General features: G+C 53.3%; 1 protein-coding gene across 2 annotated transcripts in view; it reads right to left on the bottom strand.

Moving 5' to 3' along the window:
- Positions 1 to 668: 668 nt before the first annotated feature.
- The window catches only part of MAPT (microtubule associated protein tau), a 52,238-nt gene continuing 35,063 nt past the window's right edge, over positions 669 to 17,843 (bottom strand). The window contains exons 7-14 of one of the 2 annotated variants that reach the window (XM_063354786.1): positions 15,653 to 15,785; positions 14,981 to 15,031; positions 14,259 to 14,524; positions 11,030 to 11,122; positions 10,790 to 10,882; positions 7,097 to 7,178; positions 6,363 to 6,475; positions 669 to 3,651 (exon numbers count right to left, since the gene is read on the bottom strand). In XM_063354786.1, coding sequence (XP_063210856.1) covers positions 3,436 to 3,651; positions 6,363 to 6,475; positions 7,097 to 7,178; positions 10,790 to 10,882; positions 11,030 to 11,122; positions 14,259 to 14,524; positions 14,981 to 15,031; positions 15,653 to 15,785 — 1,047 coding nt within the window. In that variant the 3' untranslated portion in view covers positions 669 to 3,435. The remainder of the gene's footprint in view (positions 3,652 to 6,362; positions 6,476 to 7,096; positions 7,179 to 10,789; positions 10,883 to 11,029; positions 11,123 to 14,258; positions 14,525 to 14,980; positions 15,032 to 15,652; positions 15,786 to 17,843) is intronic. The other variant, XM_063354787.1, reaches the window with a different exon arrangement.

Genomic DNA, 17,843 nt, shown 5'->3' with positions numbered 1-17,843 from the left:
CTCCTGGCTGGGTCCGGGGAAGGGTGCGGAGCGAAGGGCTCGGGGTGGTGCCGGTAACTGGGGGGGGCTGGTGGCTGTAATGGGGTGGAACTGGGGAAGGGGAATGAGCTGTGATGGAGCTCTGGGGCAGAGCTCTGGGCAGTCTCACAACGAGCTGAAAAGAACCCGTGGGCTCCCGGCACAGGGCAGGGCCTCCCGCTCCCGCACCCCGGTTTGCCACTGGTGACGCTGGGGCCTGGGCTGCTACTTAAAAAAATTAAAAAAAGGGAAAAACCAGCCCCTGCCCGCCCTTGCTGGCCCTGCAGCCCCAGCGGCAATGCCAGCGCGTCCCCTCTGCCCAGGGAACGGACAGACCCCGACTCCAAAACCCAGCCTGAGCCAAAGCCCCTCCTGCGCCTGGTCCCGGCCCCCTCCCCCTGTGCGAAACAGGCGGCTGTTTATCGTAGTAATGAACTTTATTTCCAAATTCACTTTTTTTTTTTTTTTTTATATACGGCAACAGTGTAAACCAGTTGTTAAAACGCACGATACACTATGGACATCCACAGACAGAAGCTAAGCTAGAATGATACACTGAGATCAAACCTTCCCTCCCCGCCGCAGCGCGCACGGGGCTGCCAGCACCACCGCCGGCCTGACACCGGAACGTCACTTAACAAGCATATTCATTATTTTTTTTTTTTTTTTTTTGAGTGCAGAAACATAGGGGGGGTTTGTGTTTTTTTTTTTTTTTTAATTAGTGCCGGTTTTAACCCTTTTCAGCCCAAGATGTGTGGAGCAAAGGAGAAGCCATGGGTCAGGCTGTCCGGCTGCTCATGGAAACCATCAGGCCTGGGTCTGAACGCGGGGCTGGGGACGTGGCTCGGGGCTGCTGGAAGGGGACAGCGGGTGACACGGTGGCTGGAAAGGGCTGTCGTGGGACCCCCCCGGCAGCCCCCTGGGGGGGAGGATGGCGGCAGATGGGGCTGGGATGTGCGCGCAGCCGAGGATGCTCGCAGCGGGAAGGGGCACCTGTGTCCCTCGGGAGCCGCACGGAGGGGTGGCAACGGGGCAGAGGACGCTCAGCTACGCGCCATCCCGCAGCCGAAAAGGGTTAAAAGGGGTGACTGGCGGTGGGTGGTTCTCCCGCTTGCTCGTTTTTACAGAGGACAAAAAAAAAAAAAAATATCATCGCAGCGGCTCCTACACCCGACAGCGCGACAGGGACAGTCACAGACTGGGGGACAGAGTCTTACAATCATAGAGTCAACTGAACCGCAGCGAGCAACAAGCTGGACGTGGGCGTTGGCGGGACCCGTTGGTGCTGGACCAGCCTCTCCCCAGCAGTAAAGCAGCTCCCGGGGCTGCAGAGACAAGGGTTGGACCCCCCCCCCCCCCCCAGTAAATTGCCACCCCCAAACCCAACCGTCCTCCTGCGATGCCAGAGGCCGGTGCTCAGGTCCCAGCATGGCGCAGAAAAGCCCATCAGAGCCCGCGCGGGGCGTGCGACGGCAGCAGCAGCCCCGGCAGGTCCATCAGCTCCCGCTGCGGAGGGAAGCGGGAGGAACCGCTGCTCTCCCGAATTAACAGCCACCAAAACAGCCCCCGTCTCCATCTCGAGGGGAAGCGGTGCCCATCACCCCAGTGAGACCCCACACACTGCGACTTTGGCCCCTTCCCCCCACCCCAGGCACCCCTCTGCCAGCTCGACCCCCCCCCAGCTCAGCTGGTGCCTCGGGGGGAGCCAGGGTGGGAGGACGCACACCGAGCTGCACCGGGCGCATCTCAGCCTCTTTGGTTGTCGAAGGAAGGGGCGTGGGGGGACGGCCACGGGTGCAGCACAGCCCCAGCCCCCCCCCATGCTTCCTAGGTTGCCACAGGAACAAAAGCAGCATAAAAATGAAATCAATCAATCCATCATCTCTTTTCCCCTGCGTGGTGCTGGGGGGGGTGGTGGTGCTGTGTGAAGGAGACACCGCGAGCGGTAACGTGCTGCGAACGCAGACGAGGAGAGGTCCCTGGGGGGGGGGGTTCGGTGCCAGGGAGCAGCCCGGGGGACCTGGGGGAGCTGCCACCATGCGCCAGCTAAAACCGCCCTCGCACCGTCCCCTCGCGTCCTCCCGGTTGTCTCCTACCGCTGCCAACGGCCCGAGAACAGCAGAGCCATGGAGCTGCCGCTTCGCCATCTCTTAGCTGACCTTGCAGGGGAAAAAACAACAACAACAAAAAAAAAAAAAAAAAGAACAACCCAAAAATGTTACAAGCTGCACCCAAATCCAGGGGCCACCCCAGCCCTGGAGCTGCGAGTGCCCCTAGCACAGCATCCCCGGGCCCTGGGAGGTGCAGAGAGCCGGGAAGCCCCCGCCGTGTCCCCCCCAGCCCTCCCCAGGGAGCAGGGCAGTGGCTCTGCGCCCACCCCTGCGCCCGGCAGACATGCGGTGCCGGGCTGCCCCATCAACACCGGCTCCGGGCACAACCCGGAGCTCGGCAACGCTCCCCCTCAGACCCTCCTCGCTGGGAGCCGGCACGGGGCAGCTCAAAACTACTTACAGCATTATTATTATTTTTTTTAACACATGCTCATTTATGAAAACAATCACCCTGGCACGGTCCAAGCATATACAGACAAATCTACTCTACGACACGAGGGGCTGCCAAAGGAATGGGGAAAAGCCTCTACTCATCCACTCAGCGGTTCCAGCACAGCCACGGAGAGGGGAACGGCCATCCGGGGCCCCTTCCGCCGTGAGACACCCCGGCGTCGCCGGTACTCCAGCTGCCGGAGCTGAGAGCGGGTTTAGGGGATACCTGGCAGTTATCTTCATACACATCTCGTCTTTCGGAGGTAAAAAACAAAAGGTTTTCTTCCAAATCAGCAGGCAAATTTAACGCAGAAAGGGAGGGCACCTCCCTGCAGTCCCTGGCTGCAGCACCCACTACCTGTGCTGCCCGCAGGCCAGACCTCCGGCCCGGGCATCGTTAGGGCAACGAGCAAGGGAAGGTGACGTTCCCTCCCCGTGAGGGCCTCCCGCTGCCATGCGCTGCGGTGTGGGGTGCTGGGGTCGGCATCGTGCTGCGGCTGCCCCCTCTGTCCCCCTCCCCGGGGCGGTGAGGGTCCCCACCAGGGCGGGTGGCCCCAGGTGGGGCTGGGACAGTGAGGGACCTCGTGGGGGGACGAGGGGAGGGAGTGGGGGACGGGGACGGGCTGCGCGCTCCGAGGAGCAGGGGGAGAGGAGGTTTTGTACCTCATAGTGTCACTGATTTTGAAGTCCTGGAGCTAGAGCTGAATGAACAGTAAAAGCAGGTTAAATCATTAACCAGTTAGGGGATGGGGAAGCAGCTGTAAAAGGAACAGAGGAAGAAGGCCAGATTATTATTTTTGTTTCTTTTCTTTTTTTTTTCTTTTTTTTTTCTTTTCCTCCTCGTCTTCTCTCATCTTCGCCCGCCGTGCCCCGATCACAAGCCCTGCTTGGCCAGCGAAGCGGACACTTCGTCGGCTAGCGTGGCGAGCTGGGGGGAGTCCACCATATTGATGCTGCCGGTGGAGGAGACGTTGCTAAGGCGGCGTGGGGAGGCATCTCCGGAGATGGTGGGGGACTTGTAGACGATTTCGGCGCCGTGGTCGGTCTTAGCTTTGGCGTTCTCGCGGAAAGTCAGCTTGTGAGTCTCAATCTGCAACGAGAGGAGAGGGCGGTGAGCGGGGAGGACGCGGGACGCCATCCGGAGAGGCCGTTTTTACCTGCCAACTGTCCACTTGGTCACCGCCATTGTGCAGGTGGGGGGAAAGTTCAGTTCATTGGCCCGATGCCCCCAGTGCTCCCAGTCCTCAGGCATGTCCCTTCCAGTAGCCCACACGGGGAACGGGCACAAGCAGAGGGGATGGCGGGGCTGGAGCACCTCGGGATGATGCCAAATCCTTCCCAAGCGCCCAGGCCCGGTGTGGCGGTAGGTCCCAGGCACCGGACTCGGCTGGCACAACCCGGGCTACTCCCACTCCCCTGGCAGAGATTTACGGAGGGGGTGGGATCCCCATACGGTGCATAAGGCTGCCCCTTAACCCACGGCCCAGCTGGGCACAAACCGCTGCTCCCACGAGCCAAACCCCTCTCTCCCAGCGAGCGCGAGGGCCAGGGAGGGGAGGTGAAGTGGATCGGGTTTGCTACTTACTGGTGCCCTCCCCAGCCGAGTGCAAGGCTGGGAGCTGGCTCTCCGGGGGGGTGGGTGGCTCCAGCACCAGGGACTGGAGCCCAGCAGGGTCTGGGCTCGGGGTCCGAGCAGCCTGGGGACGGGTCTTGTCTTCCTTGCCTTTCTCTCTCTACAGGTGAAGAAACCCGCCCAGGGCGGTGGGGTGCAAAAAACGCATCAGCAACAAAAACCAAGACCCAATAAATGTCAACCAGAAGGAAAAAGACAAAAAAAATAAAGACAAGAAATAGAAAATTGGGGAGAAAAAGATCTGAAAAATAGGGCCATTCACTGACTCATAGGAAGAACAGCGGCTGCCTTTGGAGACGGGAAGGAAAGCTCGCCGTGTGCCGCAGAGGAGAGCAGACGCTGCTGGCACAGGTACTTTGGCAGAGCACAGAGCGCTCTGGCTTCCCACGGGGGAGCCAATGAAAGAGTGGCACATTCAGCCTGAAAAGCTGTGGACTACGTGTCCAAACATGGATCTTCTGTGTCGCAAAGCAAGGAGAGGACTAGGGACATGGGAAAGGCTGGGGAAGGGGCAGCGGAGCCGCCCACAGCCGCTCTACATGGAGGGTTGATGGGGGCTCAGCTGTGTCCTGTCCCCTCCCTAGGAACAGAGTGTCCCACCTCAGAGCAGCACTGCCCGAGGATGGTCCCTGGTGCCAAGGTGTGAATGGGAATGGGCTGGACGAGGAAAGAAATCTGAGGCGGCATCTGAACCCCAGTTACAGCGACAACCTCCTCCAGGTGTGGATTCAGGCAGGGTATGGGCAAGCGCCACGCAGGAAGGCTGAGGCAGGGGATGTGGCTGCTGGGTCACACCCTCGTAAATAAATTCCTCCTCCAAAGGGCAAGTTCTTCAAACTATGGCCCAGTGAATGTGCCGGGATATGAAAGAATCATCGCTGGAATCATAAAAACGATGAAAACGGGCTTAGTGAAGCACAGGGCAGTCTGATGCGTAGCAGCAGCGAGAGAAGGGTAAGGAAGTCAAGCGATCCCTCAGTCAGAGGCCAGCGCGCCGCTGGGAGATGAAGAGCTGGGAGGTGCACAGAGAAAACGTGGCCAAGAACAAAGTGCCAAAATACAGGAGCCAAAACAGAACTTTCCCCTCCCATTGAGAAAAAAAGTGTTTGAAAAAACAAGCAAGATAAAACCCACTTTTCCCCACAGAAATTCAACCATGCGTGTCACCAGGCTGGAGTCTCAGCTCCGTGCTCACCTGAGCTCCCTGCTCCCCTGCCTGCAAGGGACCTGGCTGTCCTTGAAGCGAGGTTGTTGGAGGCGTTTTACGTAGGTAAAACTTACTGTGAAGTCACCATCAAAGCCTCCAGCGGGAACGGCTCACCCCAAGTTCAGTATTTCACCTGATTGTCTTTTTGTCTTTCAATTTAAATCCCCCCAAACGCACACCACTCCCTACAGAGTCCTCGGCCAGTCTCAGCTGCGAGACCGAGACTCAAAGAAGGAGGAGTCACCTTTTTTCTGAAGTGACGGCCTACTGCAGAGTCACCTTTTCTAAATAAAGCTAAGCCTTTAATGCTCCACTTTCACTGGGGAACCAACAGCTATGCAGCACCCTGAGCCGCCAGCTTTGTGCCACGCCACTGGGAGTAACTGGCAACGCAGTGTGCAAAAGCAGTTGCTGCCGGTAGCACCCCTTCATGTGAAAGGTTTGAGACACAAATGCATTTCTGCACAAACTTCAGAGAACAGCAGAAAGAGCAGGAAACCACAGGAGAGGATATCACTTAGATTCACGCTCATTCAGGTGGCCACGGGCCAGAAAGGGGACAGACTGCCAGCCTTGCAGCTCTGCCACAGCTGTGCTCCAGCAAACGTCCTCCAGGTCGGCAAATGCAGGCCAGGAGCCTGCGGCCCTGCCCGCCTGCAGCGAGCCGCTGGCAGGAAGGCAAGCTGGCTGCTCGGGCAGGGCTCTTTTTGTCCTCTGAAGGACTAGCATGCACAGCCCACCCCCACGCTAGATCACGGGCAGCACATCCTTTCAAGCGCTGGGGAAGAAGCGCTGCCTGGTAAGCAGAGAGGAGAGGCCACGTGGTCTAAAGATGAGCTGGGTGAGCAGGACCTTCTCCGAGTCCAGACTTCCGCCGCTCTTTGCTTGCACACCTGCTCCCAGGGCAGACAGACACTCGCAGCAGAACAGCCTGCCTGTTCTCGACCCAGTGCCCCTTTACCTTTTTATTTCCTCCTCCAGGGACGTGGCTGATGTTATCTAAGGACCCGATTTTCGATTGCACCTTATCTTTGAAGTCCAGTTTCTCAGATTTCACCTCCACCTGGCCACCGCCTGGAAGGGAAGAGCACGAGCTGCGTTAGTTCCTGTGCCAGCCAGGGCAGGCTGGAGAGAAAGCACTGAGGTCTGAGCTGCTGCTCCGAGGTACTTCAACCAAAGCACTCGGAGACCGAGCAGAGGGCGAGGACCAGGAAAACAGCAGCAAGAGGGACTCAGTGGTGATCCAGGAGCCACGGCAAATTGGAACCAGGGTAAAAAGACTTTCCAAAGAATGCTGTGCAGAGCTGACGTACAACCCAGTGTTTTACAGAGCAAAGGGCGGGGAGCTAGCCTTACTCCCCTGAACACCAGCACTCCTCCCTATTTATTCCTAAACACTTCCCACTTACAGTGATCTGTTGTCACAGACAAGCGTGTTCATGGATAGCACCAGATCCCTCCCCTACCACCAAATGGTCAGGCAGACTGGAGTGGGTCTGGCAGTGATGGAGCTGGGAACAGTGTCCAGCACCCCAGGGCTCACTCCGACGCTCTGGTCACTGCTCCACGTGCCTCCCCTCGCTCCCTGCACTACCCCAACCCTCTCCCCGTCTCCAGATGCACACCACAACGCAGCCTGCGAGCTCCCAAGGACCAGCACCCGGTGCTGCCAGGTGCCGCGGAGTCAAAGGGTACCTGGTTTGTGATGGATGTTGCCCAGGGAACCGCATTTGGATGTCACGTGGCTCAGGTCGACTGGCTTGTAAACGATTTGAACCTGTCCGTACGAGAAAGGAAAAGGCAATGAGCTTATTGCCACCCTGGGCACCCTGGGGAGGGGGAGGCACAACACACACCGGCACCTGATCTGGATTCAAGGGAAAGGACAGCTTAAACCCCAGTAAGATTAATAATACAAAAGAAACTGTCATCAGAAATGGGAGATCATTAATGCCCATGTGCAGTAGCCTCTCTTAACATGTCAGCATGCACAAGATCACCTCTCCACAGAGGGGGGAAGTAGAGGCAATTTTAAAGTGCTTAAGTGAGAGAGAAAGTGGAGTGGTAATTAATTAAGATTTGCATACACATCATCCAAAAGGAGGAGATATACCAGAGAGAAAACGTAAAAAATAAATACCTTTTCTGGTGTAAAACATAAAGCTTATGTCCACAAAAACTGAAAGAACAGAAATGATCAATGTGCACAGAACTTTTAAAAGAGTGACCAAAATATGCATTTCTGAAAAATGCTGTAACGGAAATAAGGGTTAAAAAAAACCAAAGCAAAGTCTAAATATCTGGCAGGAGTTTACATAATATAAATTAAAATGGCAATTACGATATACTGAACTGGAACATATTCATGATATTATGCTGTGTTTTTCATTTGTTTTACCCATTATGTCTCTGAACATGGGCTCCAGCAATTCCACTTAAACCACCCCATTCCGAGACCAGCCGGGGCACCGTGGCGTGCCTGGGCACGGGGCCGGCAGCCTCTTGCGCACGGACAATCGGGTTACACGAGACGCACACACAAGGAATGGTTAACGTGGAGCTGTTTAGTGGTTACGTTAGCGGTTAAACACCACACTGGAAAACACCAATGACTGGAGAGGTCTGGGACCATCAGGTGTGTCGGGGACGGCAAACCACAGCACATACACACCAGCTACACCAGGAGCAGGAGACAAGGGGGTGAGAAAACATCCCCATACCCCTAGAAGTTACTTTGGACCCTGGTTTTGGACTCACACCTGTGTGTGAATAGGCTATTGCTATAGTTAGTGGGGCTGTGCAGGAGAAACTGGATCATCAACACCTCAAGGTTGGTTCCTACTCATTGGGAAGCGTCTGGCTCTCAGTAATAGTCTGGATTTCAAGGGGAGTGTTTTCACCAAGTACCATGGCGGGCGTGCTGCTCTCACAGCTCTCGGGAAGGATGTGCCAGCACCAAAGGGACTTTGCAGAGGCCAGGCAGCCTCTGGACCAAGGTGGCCAAAAGCCAGCACAAAGGATTCACCGCAGCCACTGCTCTCCATCGCACCTGAGCGCCCTGTGTTGACTCAAAAGCCCCAGGGTGAAGGTGCATCCTTCTGTTACCATGTTGGCCCCATGTCCACCGGCCCCATCACCCTCAGAGCTCGGTGCTGGACTGTGGTTGTGCACACCACTGAGAAACACTCCCCCCTCCATCGTGCAGCCAGGAAAAGGAGGGGGGAACAGAGGTTCAGTGCCACCGTCCCACCAGCTCCAATGCTCACGCATACCAAAAGGCACATTTGACAGAGAGTAGAGACAGAGAGAGGGGAGAAAAGCAACCCTCGGGTCTGGGAGCACACTGCACACAGAGACACGAAGACAGCACTGGGGAAAGATCACACATTTAATGCACTGGGCAGGAAGAGAGCTAGATGCAGTCGGAAGGCAGGGAACAGACCCCAGAAGAACAGCTGGTGCCTTTCTAATCCCAGCCGTGACCCCGAAGGGCCTGTGAGCAATTCGGGCACCACTGGGACTTGGGACTGAAAGACCTCCCATTTCCAGAGCAAGCAATCAGCAACTGAAACACTTTCTGCTCTCATTCCAGTTCCCTTCTTTTACAGACAGGACTCGATTAACCCTTCCCATCCTGCTGGGGAGCAGAGAAGGGTCCTCCCCATTTTAGCAAGGAAGGAAAAGGGGCACAGAGTTGATTGCCCAGGAAGCCAGTGCCAGAGACCTGGGGATCCCACCTCTCAGCATCAGCAATGCTTAAGTCAACTTTTGCCTAACGAATCAGCTTGTGAGAGCATCAGCTGGCATTAAAAATAAAAAGGTACCAACCCCACGTTACTGTAGCAAGAGTTCACTCCTCTTGAAGTAGCAATGGCTGGGCAGGCAGTCACCGCTGACAGTGTCGTGGAGGATTAAGACATCGAAAGCCGGTGGTGTCTTGTTGCCCCTCCATCAGAGGAGCCCCAAGGCACAGCTCTGCCGCCAGGAAGCCTGTGCAGCCACACTCTGGCCATGTCAGCACAGGGCTTCACTCCGAGCACCCGCACCCAGAGCTAAGCTGCTGCTTTCCGTGTTAACACAGCCAGGCAGCGATCACACAATTTTCACTGCTGGCAGAGCTCGGGGCCGGGGGGGGGCGATGACAACCTCCAGCCAAAAAATCCAGATAATTCTTAACCCACTGCAAACACTTGCCCATGGTGTGAGCTCTCAGTGGAGAAAAGGATGAGCTCACCACCCCATGCTGAAGCTAATTACCAGCCACAGCACAGATGATTCATGACGAACACTAACTCCTGGCGTTAACAAGTGGTCCACCACGCACCAGGCAGTCCAGCCAGTGCAGGACCCTGGGGTAAGAAAAAGCAGAACAAGCATGGAATCTGCTTCACAGAGGTCTGACCTCCGCAAAGCAGTTCCTCTGGCCCGTTAAATAAAAGCAGAATGACATCAAATTTAAGACGGAGGTTGCAAACCCAGTTATATGTCCCAGTGCTTACATGCCAAGCCCTCTGCAACACTCATTTTCTCAGGGAGGGCGTCCACAGAATCAAAAACAGCACACAAAAAAAATAATCCATCGGCAACATCTGAGGGGCACTAGATAGCTTCCTCAGATGGCCACAGACCAGGCAACCACAGACCCTGGGCCACACTGTTTGGGGTCTCAGAGATGCTCCTTCCTTGGTTCGTCATCTTTCCTGGACCCGAACTCTGTCTCCAGAGAGACTGGGGTAAATCCGCCAACCTCTGTGGAGTTTCTCCAGGTTTCTGGCACAGTAACTGAAAGCTGAGTCTGGCTATTTAACTGCGATGGCTGGAAATGCCAGCATCCAAACCGATTCACTCAATATTACTTTAGGCTCAGCCTCCCTGGGCACTGCCAGACACATTCGTTAGCAAGGAGAAGCTTAGTATTTGCATGGAACATACTTGCCTGATGGGAATGGGCAGGAACCTGCGTTTTCACATGTTGTGCAGAGTCATGTGCAATTTAGCAGTACATTAAGCAACCGGGACTGCGTTTGCTTTTAAATCTATCCACCTACTGCATCAGCAACTACGTCACTGTCTGCTAGAGGCCACCCATCCTGCAGACAATGAGGCATTAAGCCTTCCAAGTAGTGTAAAACCTTTTGGTTAACAGGATGTTTTGTTACAGACATGGTTTCTACATGGGTCAGTTAGTTCTGTCCATGTCAGGCATGTACAGGACTTGTTAGGGTTCATCTAACCACGTCTTTTGGGTTAATGGGGTTAAAGGAGAGCACGTCACCAATCGCTATCTGATAGCAGGGTCGCTGCAGATAGCATTGGCGATTTAGTGTATACAACATGCCACTAATAATAAGGATTATTACAGTGCATTCAAAGTGTGAAGGTACTCACACTGCCTCCTCCCGGGATGTGTTTGATATTATCCTTTGAGCCACACCTGGATTGAACGCTGCTAAAGTCCAACTTCTTATTAACAATCTGCACCTTTGGTAGCCAGAAAAGAGTCATTGCACGTCACCAATAGCTATCTGACGGCAGGGTCGCTGCAGATAGCATTGGCGGTTTAGTGTATACAACATGCCACTTATAATAAGAAGTATTATAGTGCATTGAAAGTGTGAAGGTACTCACACTGCCTCCTCCTGGGATGTGTTTGATATTATCCTTTGAGCCACACTTGGATTGAACGCTGCTAAAGTCCAGCTTCTTATTAATAATCTGCACCTTTGGTAGCCAGAAAAGAGCGTGAGAAACAACATGACCATCTGCAGCTTGACCATGCGTTATATCACTAAAACCAGGAACCTGCCTTCTAGTGCCAAGAGCAAAGGAGAACCTCTGGCTTGCCACTTAGATTTGTCTACTCATGGGTTGGAAACTGAAGATGGAGGTGGGCAGGTTACAGCTAGAGAGAGGATATATCTGGCTAGCAAAGCAGCCCTGGTTTCCAGGACAGAAACACTAACAAAAAAGCAAGCTAACTCCATTTTCTTTCATTGAACAAAATGGGGAACTTGCTGGGCAGCAAACATGCTGGAAGGCACCAGTGCTCTGGACTCAGCTTCTGCAGAGCCAGTGGAAGGATGAAGGATGGAGCTGAGAGAAAAATGCCTGCTCAGCCCCATCTCCTGTGCCAGGGAACATGCCCCTTCTCTAGGACAGAGAGACGGGGCCTCACATTTCAGCAGCTTGAGCAAACTGGGCAAATGGGAGCAGCTGGCTGGGGCAGCAGGCTGGAGAGCAGGAGTTGTGTGTCCAGCACGGTCTGGGAGAGGATGCCTGAGCTCTGTGCTGTGCAGGGCTCAAACTCCCTCTACAGTTACAAAGAGAAAAAAGCAAATGCTGCCAGGGATGCAGTCCCATGTCTCCAGTTTTCTTAACTCCTGTATAGATGAGATGAAAGGGGCAGCACAGACCACCCCCAAAGGCAGCAGCTCTATCGCGTATTCCTAACACCACCTCGGGTGTGAGAGAGGATGGAAATGGCTTTGTCCCACAGGGGAACCACATACCATGCTAACTTCACTCTCCAGTCCCAAGGCCTCTATGCCCTCTCCTCCCACACACAGATTTTTGTACTAATTAATTAAACTGTTTCCCTTTAGGCCTTGTTTTCCCTGTTTGGGTTTTATAAGGGCAGCTATGCTGGAGTGACCCGACGTATAGGAGCAGCTGTTCCAGACAAGGCAACGATGAAGACAGTCCCTGCTCCTTCCCCTGCGTGGTCGGGATTGGCTTTACAACCTACACAAGTATAAACCAGAGGTAAATGCAGGTGAAAACCAGCAGGCACACAGGCCTGCGCTCCCTCGGGAGAAAGCCTGTTTGAAGCACAACCCTCACGAGAGGAAGAGAGACACGGCATCCTGCAAGAGAGCAGCATCACAGTCCCTAGATACAGTCCCTAGATGACAACACCCACAAAGCTGTCTAAGCAGGCAACCTCACTCTCTGTTTCAGCATGTCCCCAGCCTGCTGCTGCTGCTGCAAGGAGAGCTCCTCGCTATACCCCGGTTCTTTAGCATGAGAAGCACCAAGGCTGACACACACCTCCAGCATCATTTTCCAAGTTTACATCAAGTAATTCTGCAAAGCAGGACACAGTTCTGCAAAGCCTGGTCCAGCCAGAGCAGTAGTCTGATCCAGGAACAAAAAAAGTGCTGAGACAATGCAGAAGTACTGGAAGAGATGTGGCCTGGCTGACTCTTGGCATGTGTGCCCCAAGTACTTTTCCTTCCCTAGGCTGGGGGGGCCAAAATCTGTGTGGAGAGCTGGCTCCAGACCCATCTTCTGGCCACCCTAAAATCAAACTTGTGGGATCAGCCCCTTCTGCTCCAGCTGCAACCATTCTGCTAAGAGCAGCCTCGTGTCCTACAAACTCCCCAACAGAGCATCCAGCCATTCTCCCCTGCAAAGAGCAATGAATTGTCCCAAATTCAGCTGTTCTTACTCTTTCACTGACAACAATAAACATGTTGCCTGACAGAGAAGCGGACAGAGGAAAAAAAAACCTCAACTCATAAAAGCTGGATTAAAAAGAATGAGCAAACAATTTAACCAATTTACAGTAAATAGAAGTTTCTTTCCAAAATCCCTGAAAAGTGGTGTTTTGTGGGGGTGGCAGGAAAACCTTGTGCACATAAGGAAGTGCCAAAGCACGCTGCTATTTAAGATGGTGAAGAGAAGCCATCTCAAAGCCTCCCCCCATGCCAAAGTCGAACATTCGGAGCCACGGGGTTACCTAGTCGCATAAAATGGCATGCACTGCACTCAGGGAAAGATTTATCATGGCTCTGTTGCATTAGCAGCCGCAGAGCAAGGTCTACAAGGCGGTGTTCACCCCCCGGGGCAGGCGAGCACAAGCACACGAGGACTCCTGACTGCACCAGCCATCAGACGTGCAGTTCTGCCATTTAACATCTGTATAAGGGCCACCAGACCATCACCAGTCAGAGCCCATCACCACGGGCTTTCACGTCTCCAGCCATGCAGCAAGGAGGATTTTATAAAAGCCTCGGGACACGGCCACACAGTGCAATGGAGCAGTGCAGAGAGGCTCGGATGGGTGCTGAGCAGCCAACACCACAGCTGGAGCCGTGCAACCGCACACTGCTGCTCTCGGGGCTGCGCGGACGAATTAGCTCACACCACTCCCTCACCCAAACCCTCCCCTCTGCTGGGCTTGCAAAATTTAGCACAAGACCCTGGTTCCCAAGCACTTGCGGCGCGGAGTTCACTCTGCTGCTCATGAAACTGCCTCTCTGGGAGTGAGAAGTACCAGTGGTTGAAATAGTGCCACCAGCTCTGGCCGTGCCACACTGCATCATGCAGCAAGACAGCGCCTGATGGCAAAACACAATCCAAAACCTTGCCAACAGAGTTGGATCCAAAACCACAATGTTCTGAAAAAATGGGACCCTCACAGGGAGGAGACCATCCTGTCTGCTCGCTAATGAAGACATGGAGGCAGCTGCTCCAGATCACACAGTATACGATTCAGAAACACAACCCTGATCTTGCGACTCTTCAGGGCTGCAGGTCACAATCTGCTCTCCCTAACTGGACACCAGGAGGGAATGTCATTCCCCTGGCAGCCAGTCCATACACTGACGTGCCACTCCATGAAAGCCACATCACAAGCTCTCTGCAGTCCTCTCTGTGGGACAGCTCTACTGCACTAAGCCAGGCAAGCAATTTCAGGACAAGCACCCAACCCAATCAGCCCAAAAAACTCCAAAATCAGCATCAGGCTGGAGATCAGCTGAAGCATGGCTGCTCACTCTGACCCCAGCTCGGCTGCTCTCCCTTCCCAGATGCTGTCCCTACAGACAGCCCCCTGGAAAGCAGAGCCCACATTTACCTTGCCACCTCCGGGCTGGTGCTTCAGGTTTTCAGTTGAGCCAATTTTGGACTTCACATTTTTCAGATCAGGCATGGGTGCGGCTGACGGCTGGATGCGGCTCTTGGCAGACGCAGGAGATTTCGGTGGTGTGCGAACCACTGCCACCTTCTTGGGCTCCCTGGCTGGTGGGGTGGGCAGAGAGGGAGTGCGGGAACGGCTGCCTGGAGTCCCGGGGGAGCCGGGACTGCTGTAACCGCTTCTGTCTCCAGACTTTGGCTGCTCACCTGAAGTTTGCAGAGGGATGCAAGCACAGGATAAGCAATCTGGGTATGCAATCCCTTCCCCACTCACTGCCTTCCTCTATGGGGCTGATCTGTCTGGTCCCAGGGCCCACCCACTGCTCCTAGTGAAGACCATCAGCAGGGGAGAGATGGCTGCACTTTCTTCTACTTCATTTTGAAGTGAAAACTGTGACTAAAGGCATTTTTCTAGTATCTCAGAAGGAAGATGGTCTTCATTGTCTGGACTAATGGTAAGACTCCCCACCCAAGTGTGACATTAGCATGCATGACAAACTACAGACAAAAGACGCTCAAACAAAACTACTTTTCTATTAGAAATTTGGAAGCATTTTTACAAAATTATTTTATGCAATTAAATAAGGCTGATCACTGAGCAGTTTAGAAGCGTCCCCAGCCTGAAAAGAAATGGATGAAGAAAAGAAAACCCTTATACATCACCTTTCTCAGACTTTGCTGCTGCAGGAGGTGGTTTTTTCTGCTCCTTTCTGCCTGTTTAATGAATGAGAAAGATGCTTAAACATAATAAAGCTGGAAATTTAATTGATTTAAGATTTTATGCAGCTCTGGTTAAGTATAAAATAGATATATATCCAGTGAAATGCACCGTTTTAATGGAAATTTACAATGCCTGATGCTTTCTGGTGGTTTCTTCTCTGAAAATAATGGGCTAATCTCCATTCCTGCAATCGAAGAATTGATCCTCTTGCCTCTGGTCTTTGTGAAATATTGTCAAAAGAAAAGGAATAGATGGATTAAAAAAATGAAGCTGCCTAGATCTTCCAAATTGGAGGAAATTCCAAAGGGATAAAGCAAGTGCCCTCTTCTACACACTGGCAACTGTATGAACGGAGCAGATAAAGCAGCATCCAGAAGGGCTCATTTCAGAAGAATCGTCCCCAGCTCTGCACCCACAGTCCCGTGACAAGGCTGAGCAGCCCCCAACCTGCTGGCCATGCTCTTGCTGTGAATGACCCCAGCCTGCACTGAGGCAAATTTGTTCACTACCTCAAAACAATTTCGTAGAGAACCAGGGAGCACCACCAAAGCAGAGCCTCTATAGTCAGAGACCGCAGGGGAGGGCAGCAGCACGCCGCTCTCGCCATCACCTACCGGAGCTGGGAGGTGTCTTGGGGGCCGTGGGTGTCTTTGCTGGGATGCGCGTGGCATTGGTTGAGTTCCTCTGAGCCTGCCCAGCTGCAGATCGCGGCGTGGCCGTCTTCGTGCCACCTCTCATCTCCGGGCCCTGGGGACGCAAGGGGGAAAGGCTGATGCAGGGGGAATCTGCCTGGTGATGGGCCATCACACCTCATGGATCAGAGCACGAGACCCTCCTGCTTCCGACCTTAACAGCCCACAGGAGCTCCCACAGGCTTCCCCTCACGCAGGCAAATCCGCGATGTGCCTGTTCACACCCCATTTCCCATCCTTTGTCTGTTCTCCAAATTCCATCTTGTTTCCCCTGTCCTGGTAAGATTTTGTACAGAAGATAAATAAATCCATGGACTAGACCAGAGGCTCCATTCAGGAGTACAGTGCCAGACTCCAAACACAAAGAAGCACCTCCTTTATCCCCACCTGTAATACACTCCTGTAACACGTACACAATCTGTAATGGCGTGTAAACAGCAATATGCTATTTATTGTCTTCTGATCCTGCAGAAAAACCTCCCCGGATCTATAAACTAACACATCCTCTTTCTGATGAGTTTCTAATGCTGGTCCGTGTACAAATGCTCACGAAAAACACGCAAGTGACAATTTCCATGCTAACTGGTCCCAAGGCAGCAGGGAACCAGAGCAGAGCCATAGCAATCCCTATTGCAGTAAAACCGTATCCCATTGTCTGCAACCTGCAATCTCTGCTCTTCCCCTCACCATGGGTGTATTTGTATGACTAAACACCATAAAGGGAAACTCCAAGCTACTTTTTACATTGCAGAATAACCACGGATGTGCGTGCATTTCCTATTCTCTGTGTAGCACCTGGCAGATCTGGCTCTGGCACATTTCAAATACATCTGTTGTTTACAGCCAACGCATCCATAAAACACAGCATAAAGCTGCAAAACAAAGAAGAGCATAAAGAGACCGGGAAACGCCTCAGAGAGACCAGGTAGCACCCGGCAGCAATGAGCTATTTTTGCCGTATCGCAGCGCAAGGCGCCTACATGCTGGTGAGATGGACCCAGCTGCTTCAAACACCAAAACTGGAGCCAAGTCTGGCTACGGCCACTGAAAGGTGAAGGGGAAGCACCTCCCACCCTCTCCACTGAACGGGACACGGAGAAGCTGCCCAGCCAAGCACTGCCAGACCTGTCAGGAATGCTTTAAGGTATTCCCCAAGGCAGCCTTGCCTCTCTCACATCCCATTTCCTTACCTTGGCTTTCATTTCTTGCGTTCCTGAACTGGCAGGTCGGGATGTGACAGAAGAGACTCGTTTAGAGGTGGAAGCAGGGCTGGAGGGTGTTTTCGAAGGGGTTGTGCTAGAGGAGGTGTGTCGCTGGGGGGGGATGGAGGGTCTAGCGCCTGGGGGTTTGGCAGTGGAAGGTGAGGATTTCTTAAACATGGAAAAAAAATAAAATTGGAACAAAAAAAATCAGTATGGATGGGAAACAAAAGGGGATCACTAACATGAACTAGGATTAGAAGGTGCAATATCGAACTGGGTGTGGGACAGGCGATGGCTGGTCCTGCCTTCTCCCTGCAGCACAGAGCTGGGCAAGAGCTGCGGGGCCCGGGGTCCCATGGCTGCACTGGCAGACGGGGGATATCTCAGCTCTTTATCTCCCACGCAACTTAGCACCATGTGTCACCCCCATGACAGCATGCCCTTGCCACTGCCCTCCACACCAGGGGCACGTTTTACCATTTGAACCGCTCTGTTTACTCCCAAACTCTCCATGTGCTCTGCCAGCAAAGACGCTGCAGGTACAGCACTATCAACACCAGGATTTCTGGGAGATGCAGATGACTGCTCCCAGATCCCCCAAACCCACCATATCTGCTTTATCAATAACAGATCATTGGTTTTTATCCAGACTATTCCTTGGAATCTTGTCAAATGTCTAGCCTGATACAACCCTCCAAACCTCCCTAGAGAAAGACCCAATTTCACATTGTTTGAATATACATTTTCTCATCTTTAATTCTTCACCAACTGAATTGCCCATCAGCTTGTCCATTACCTCACCCAGGCACTAGCCAGGGTAATGGCCAGCTGAGCTAAACCTTCTCCAAATCAGCAGTGTGACAGATACCTTTAAACTTCTTTACTGAATTCACTCACTATTAAACTCTATT

This window comes from Chroicocephalus ridibundus, chromosome 17 (assembly GCF_963924245.1).
Source record: "Chroicocephalus ridibundus chromosome 17, bChrRid1.1, whole genome shotgun sequence".
Lineage (NCBI taxonomy): Eukaryota > Metazoa > Chordata > Aves > Charadriiformes > Laridae > Chroicocephalus > Chroicocephalus ridibundus.
This window is presented reverse-complemented; position numbering and strand designations above follow the sequence as displayed.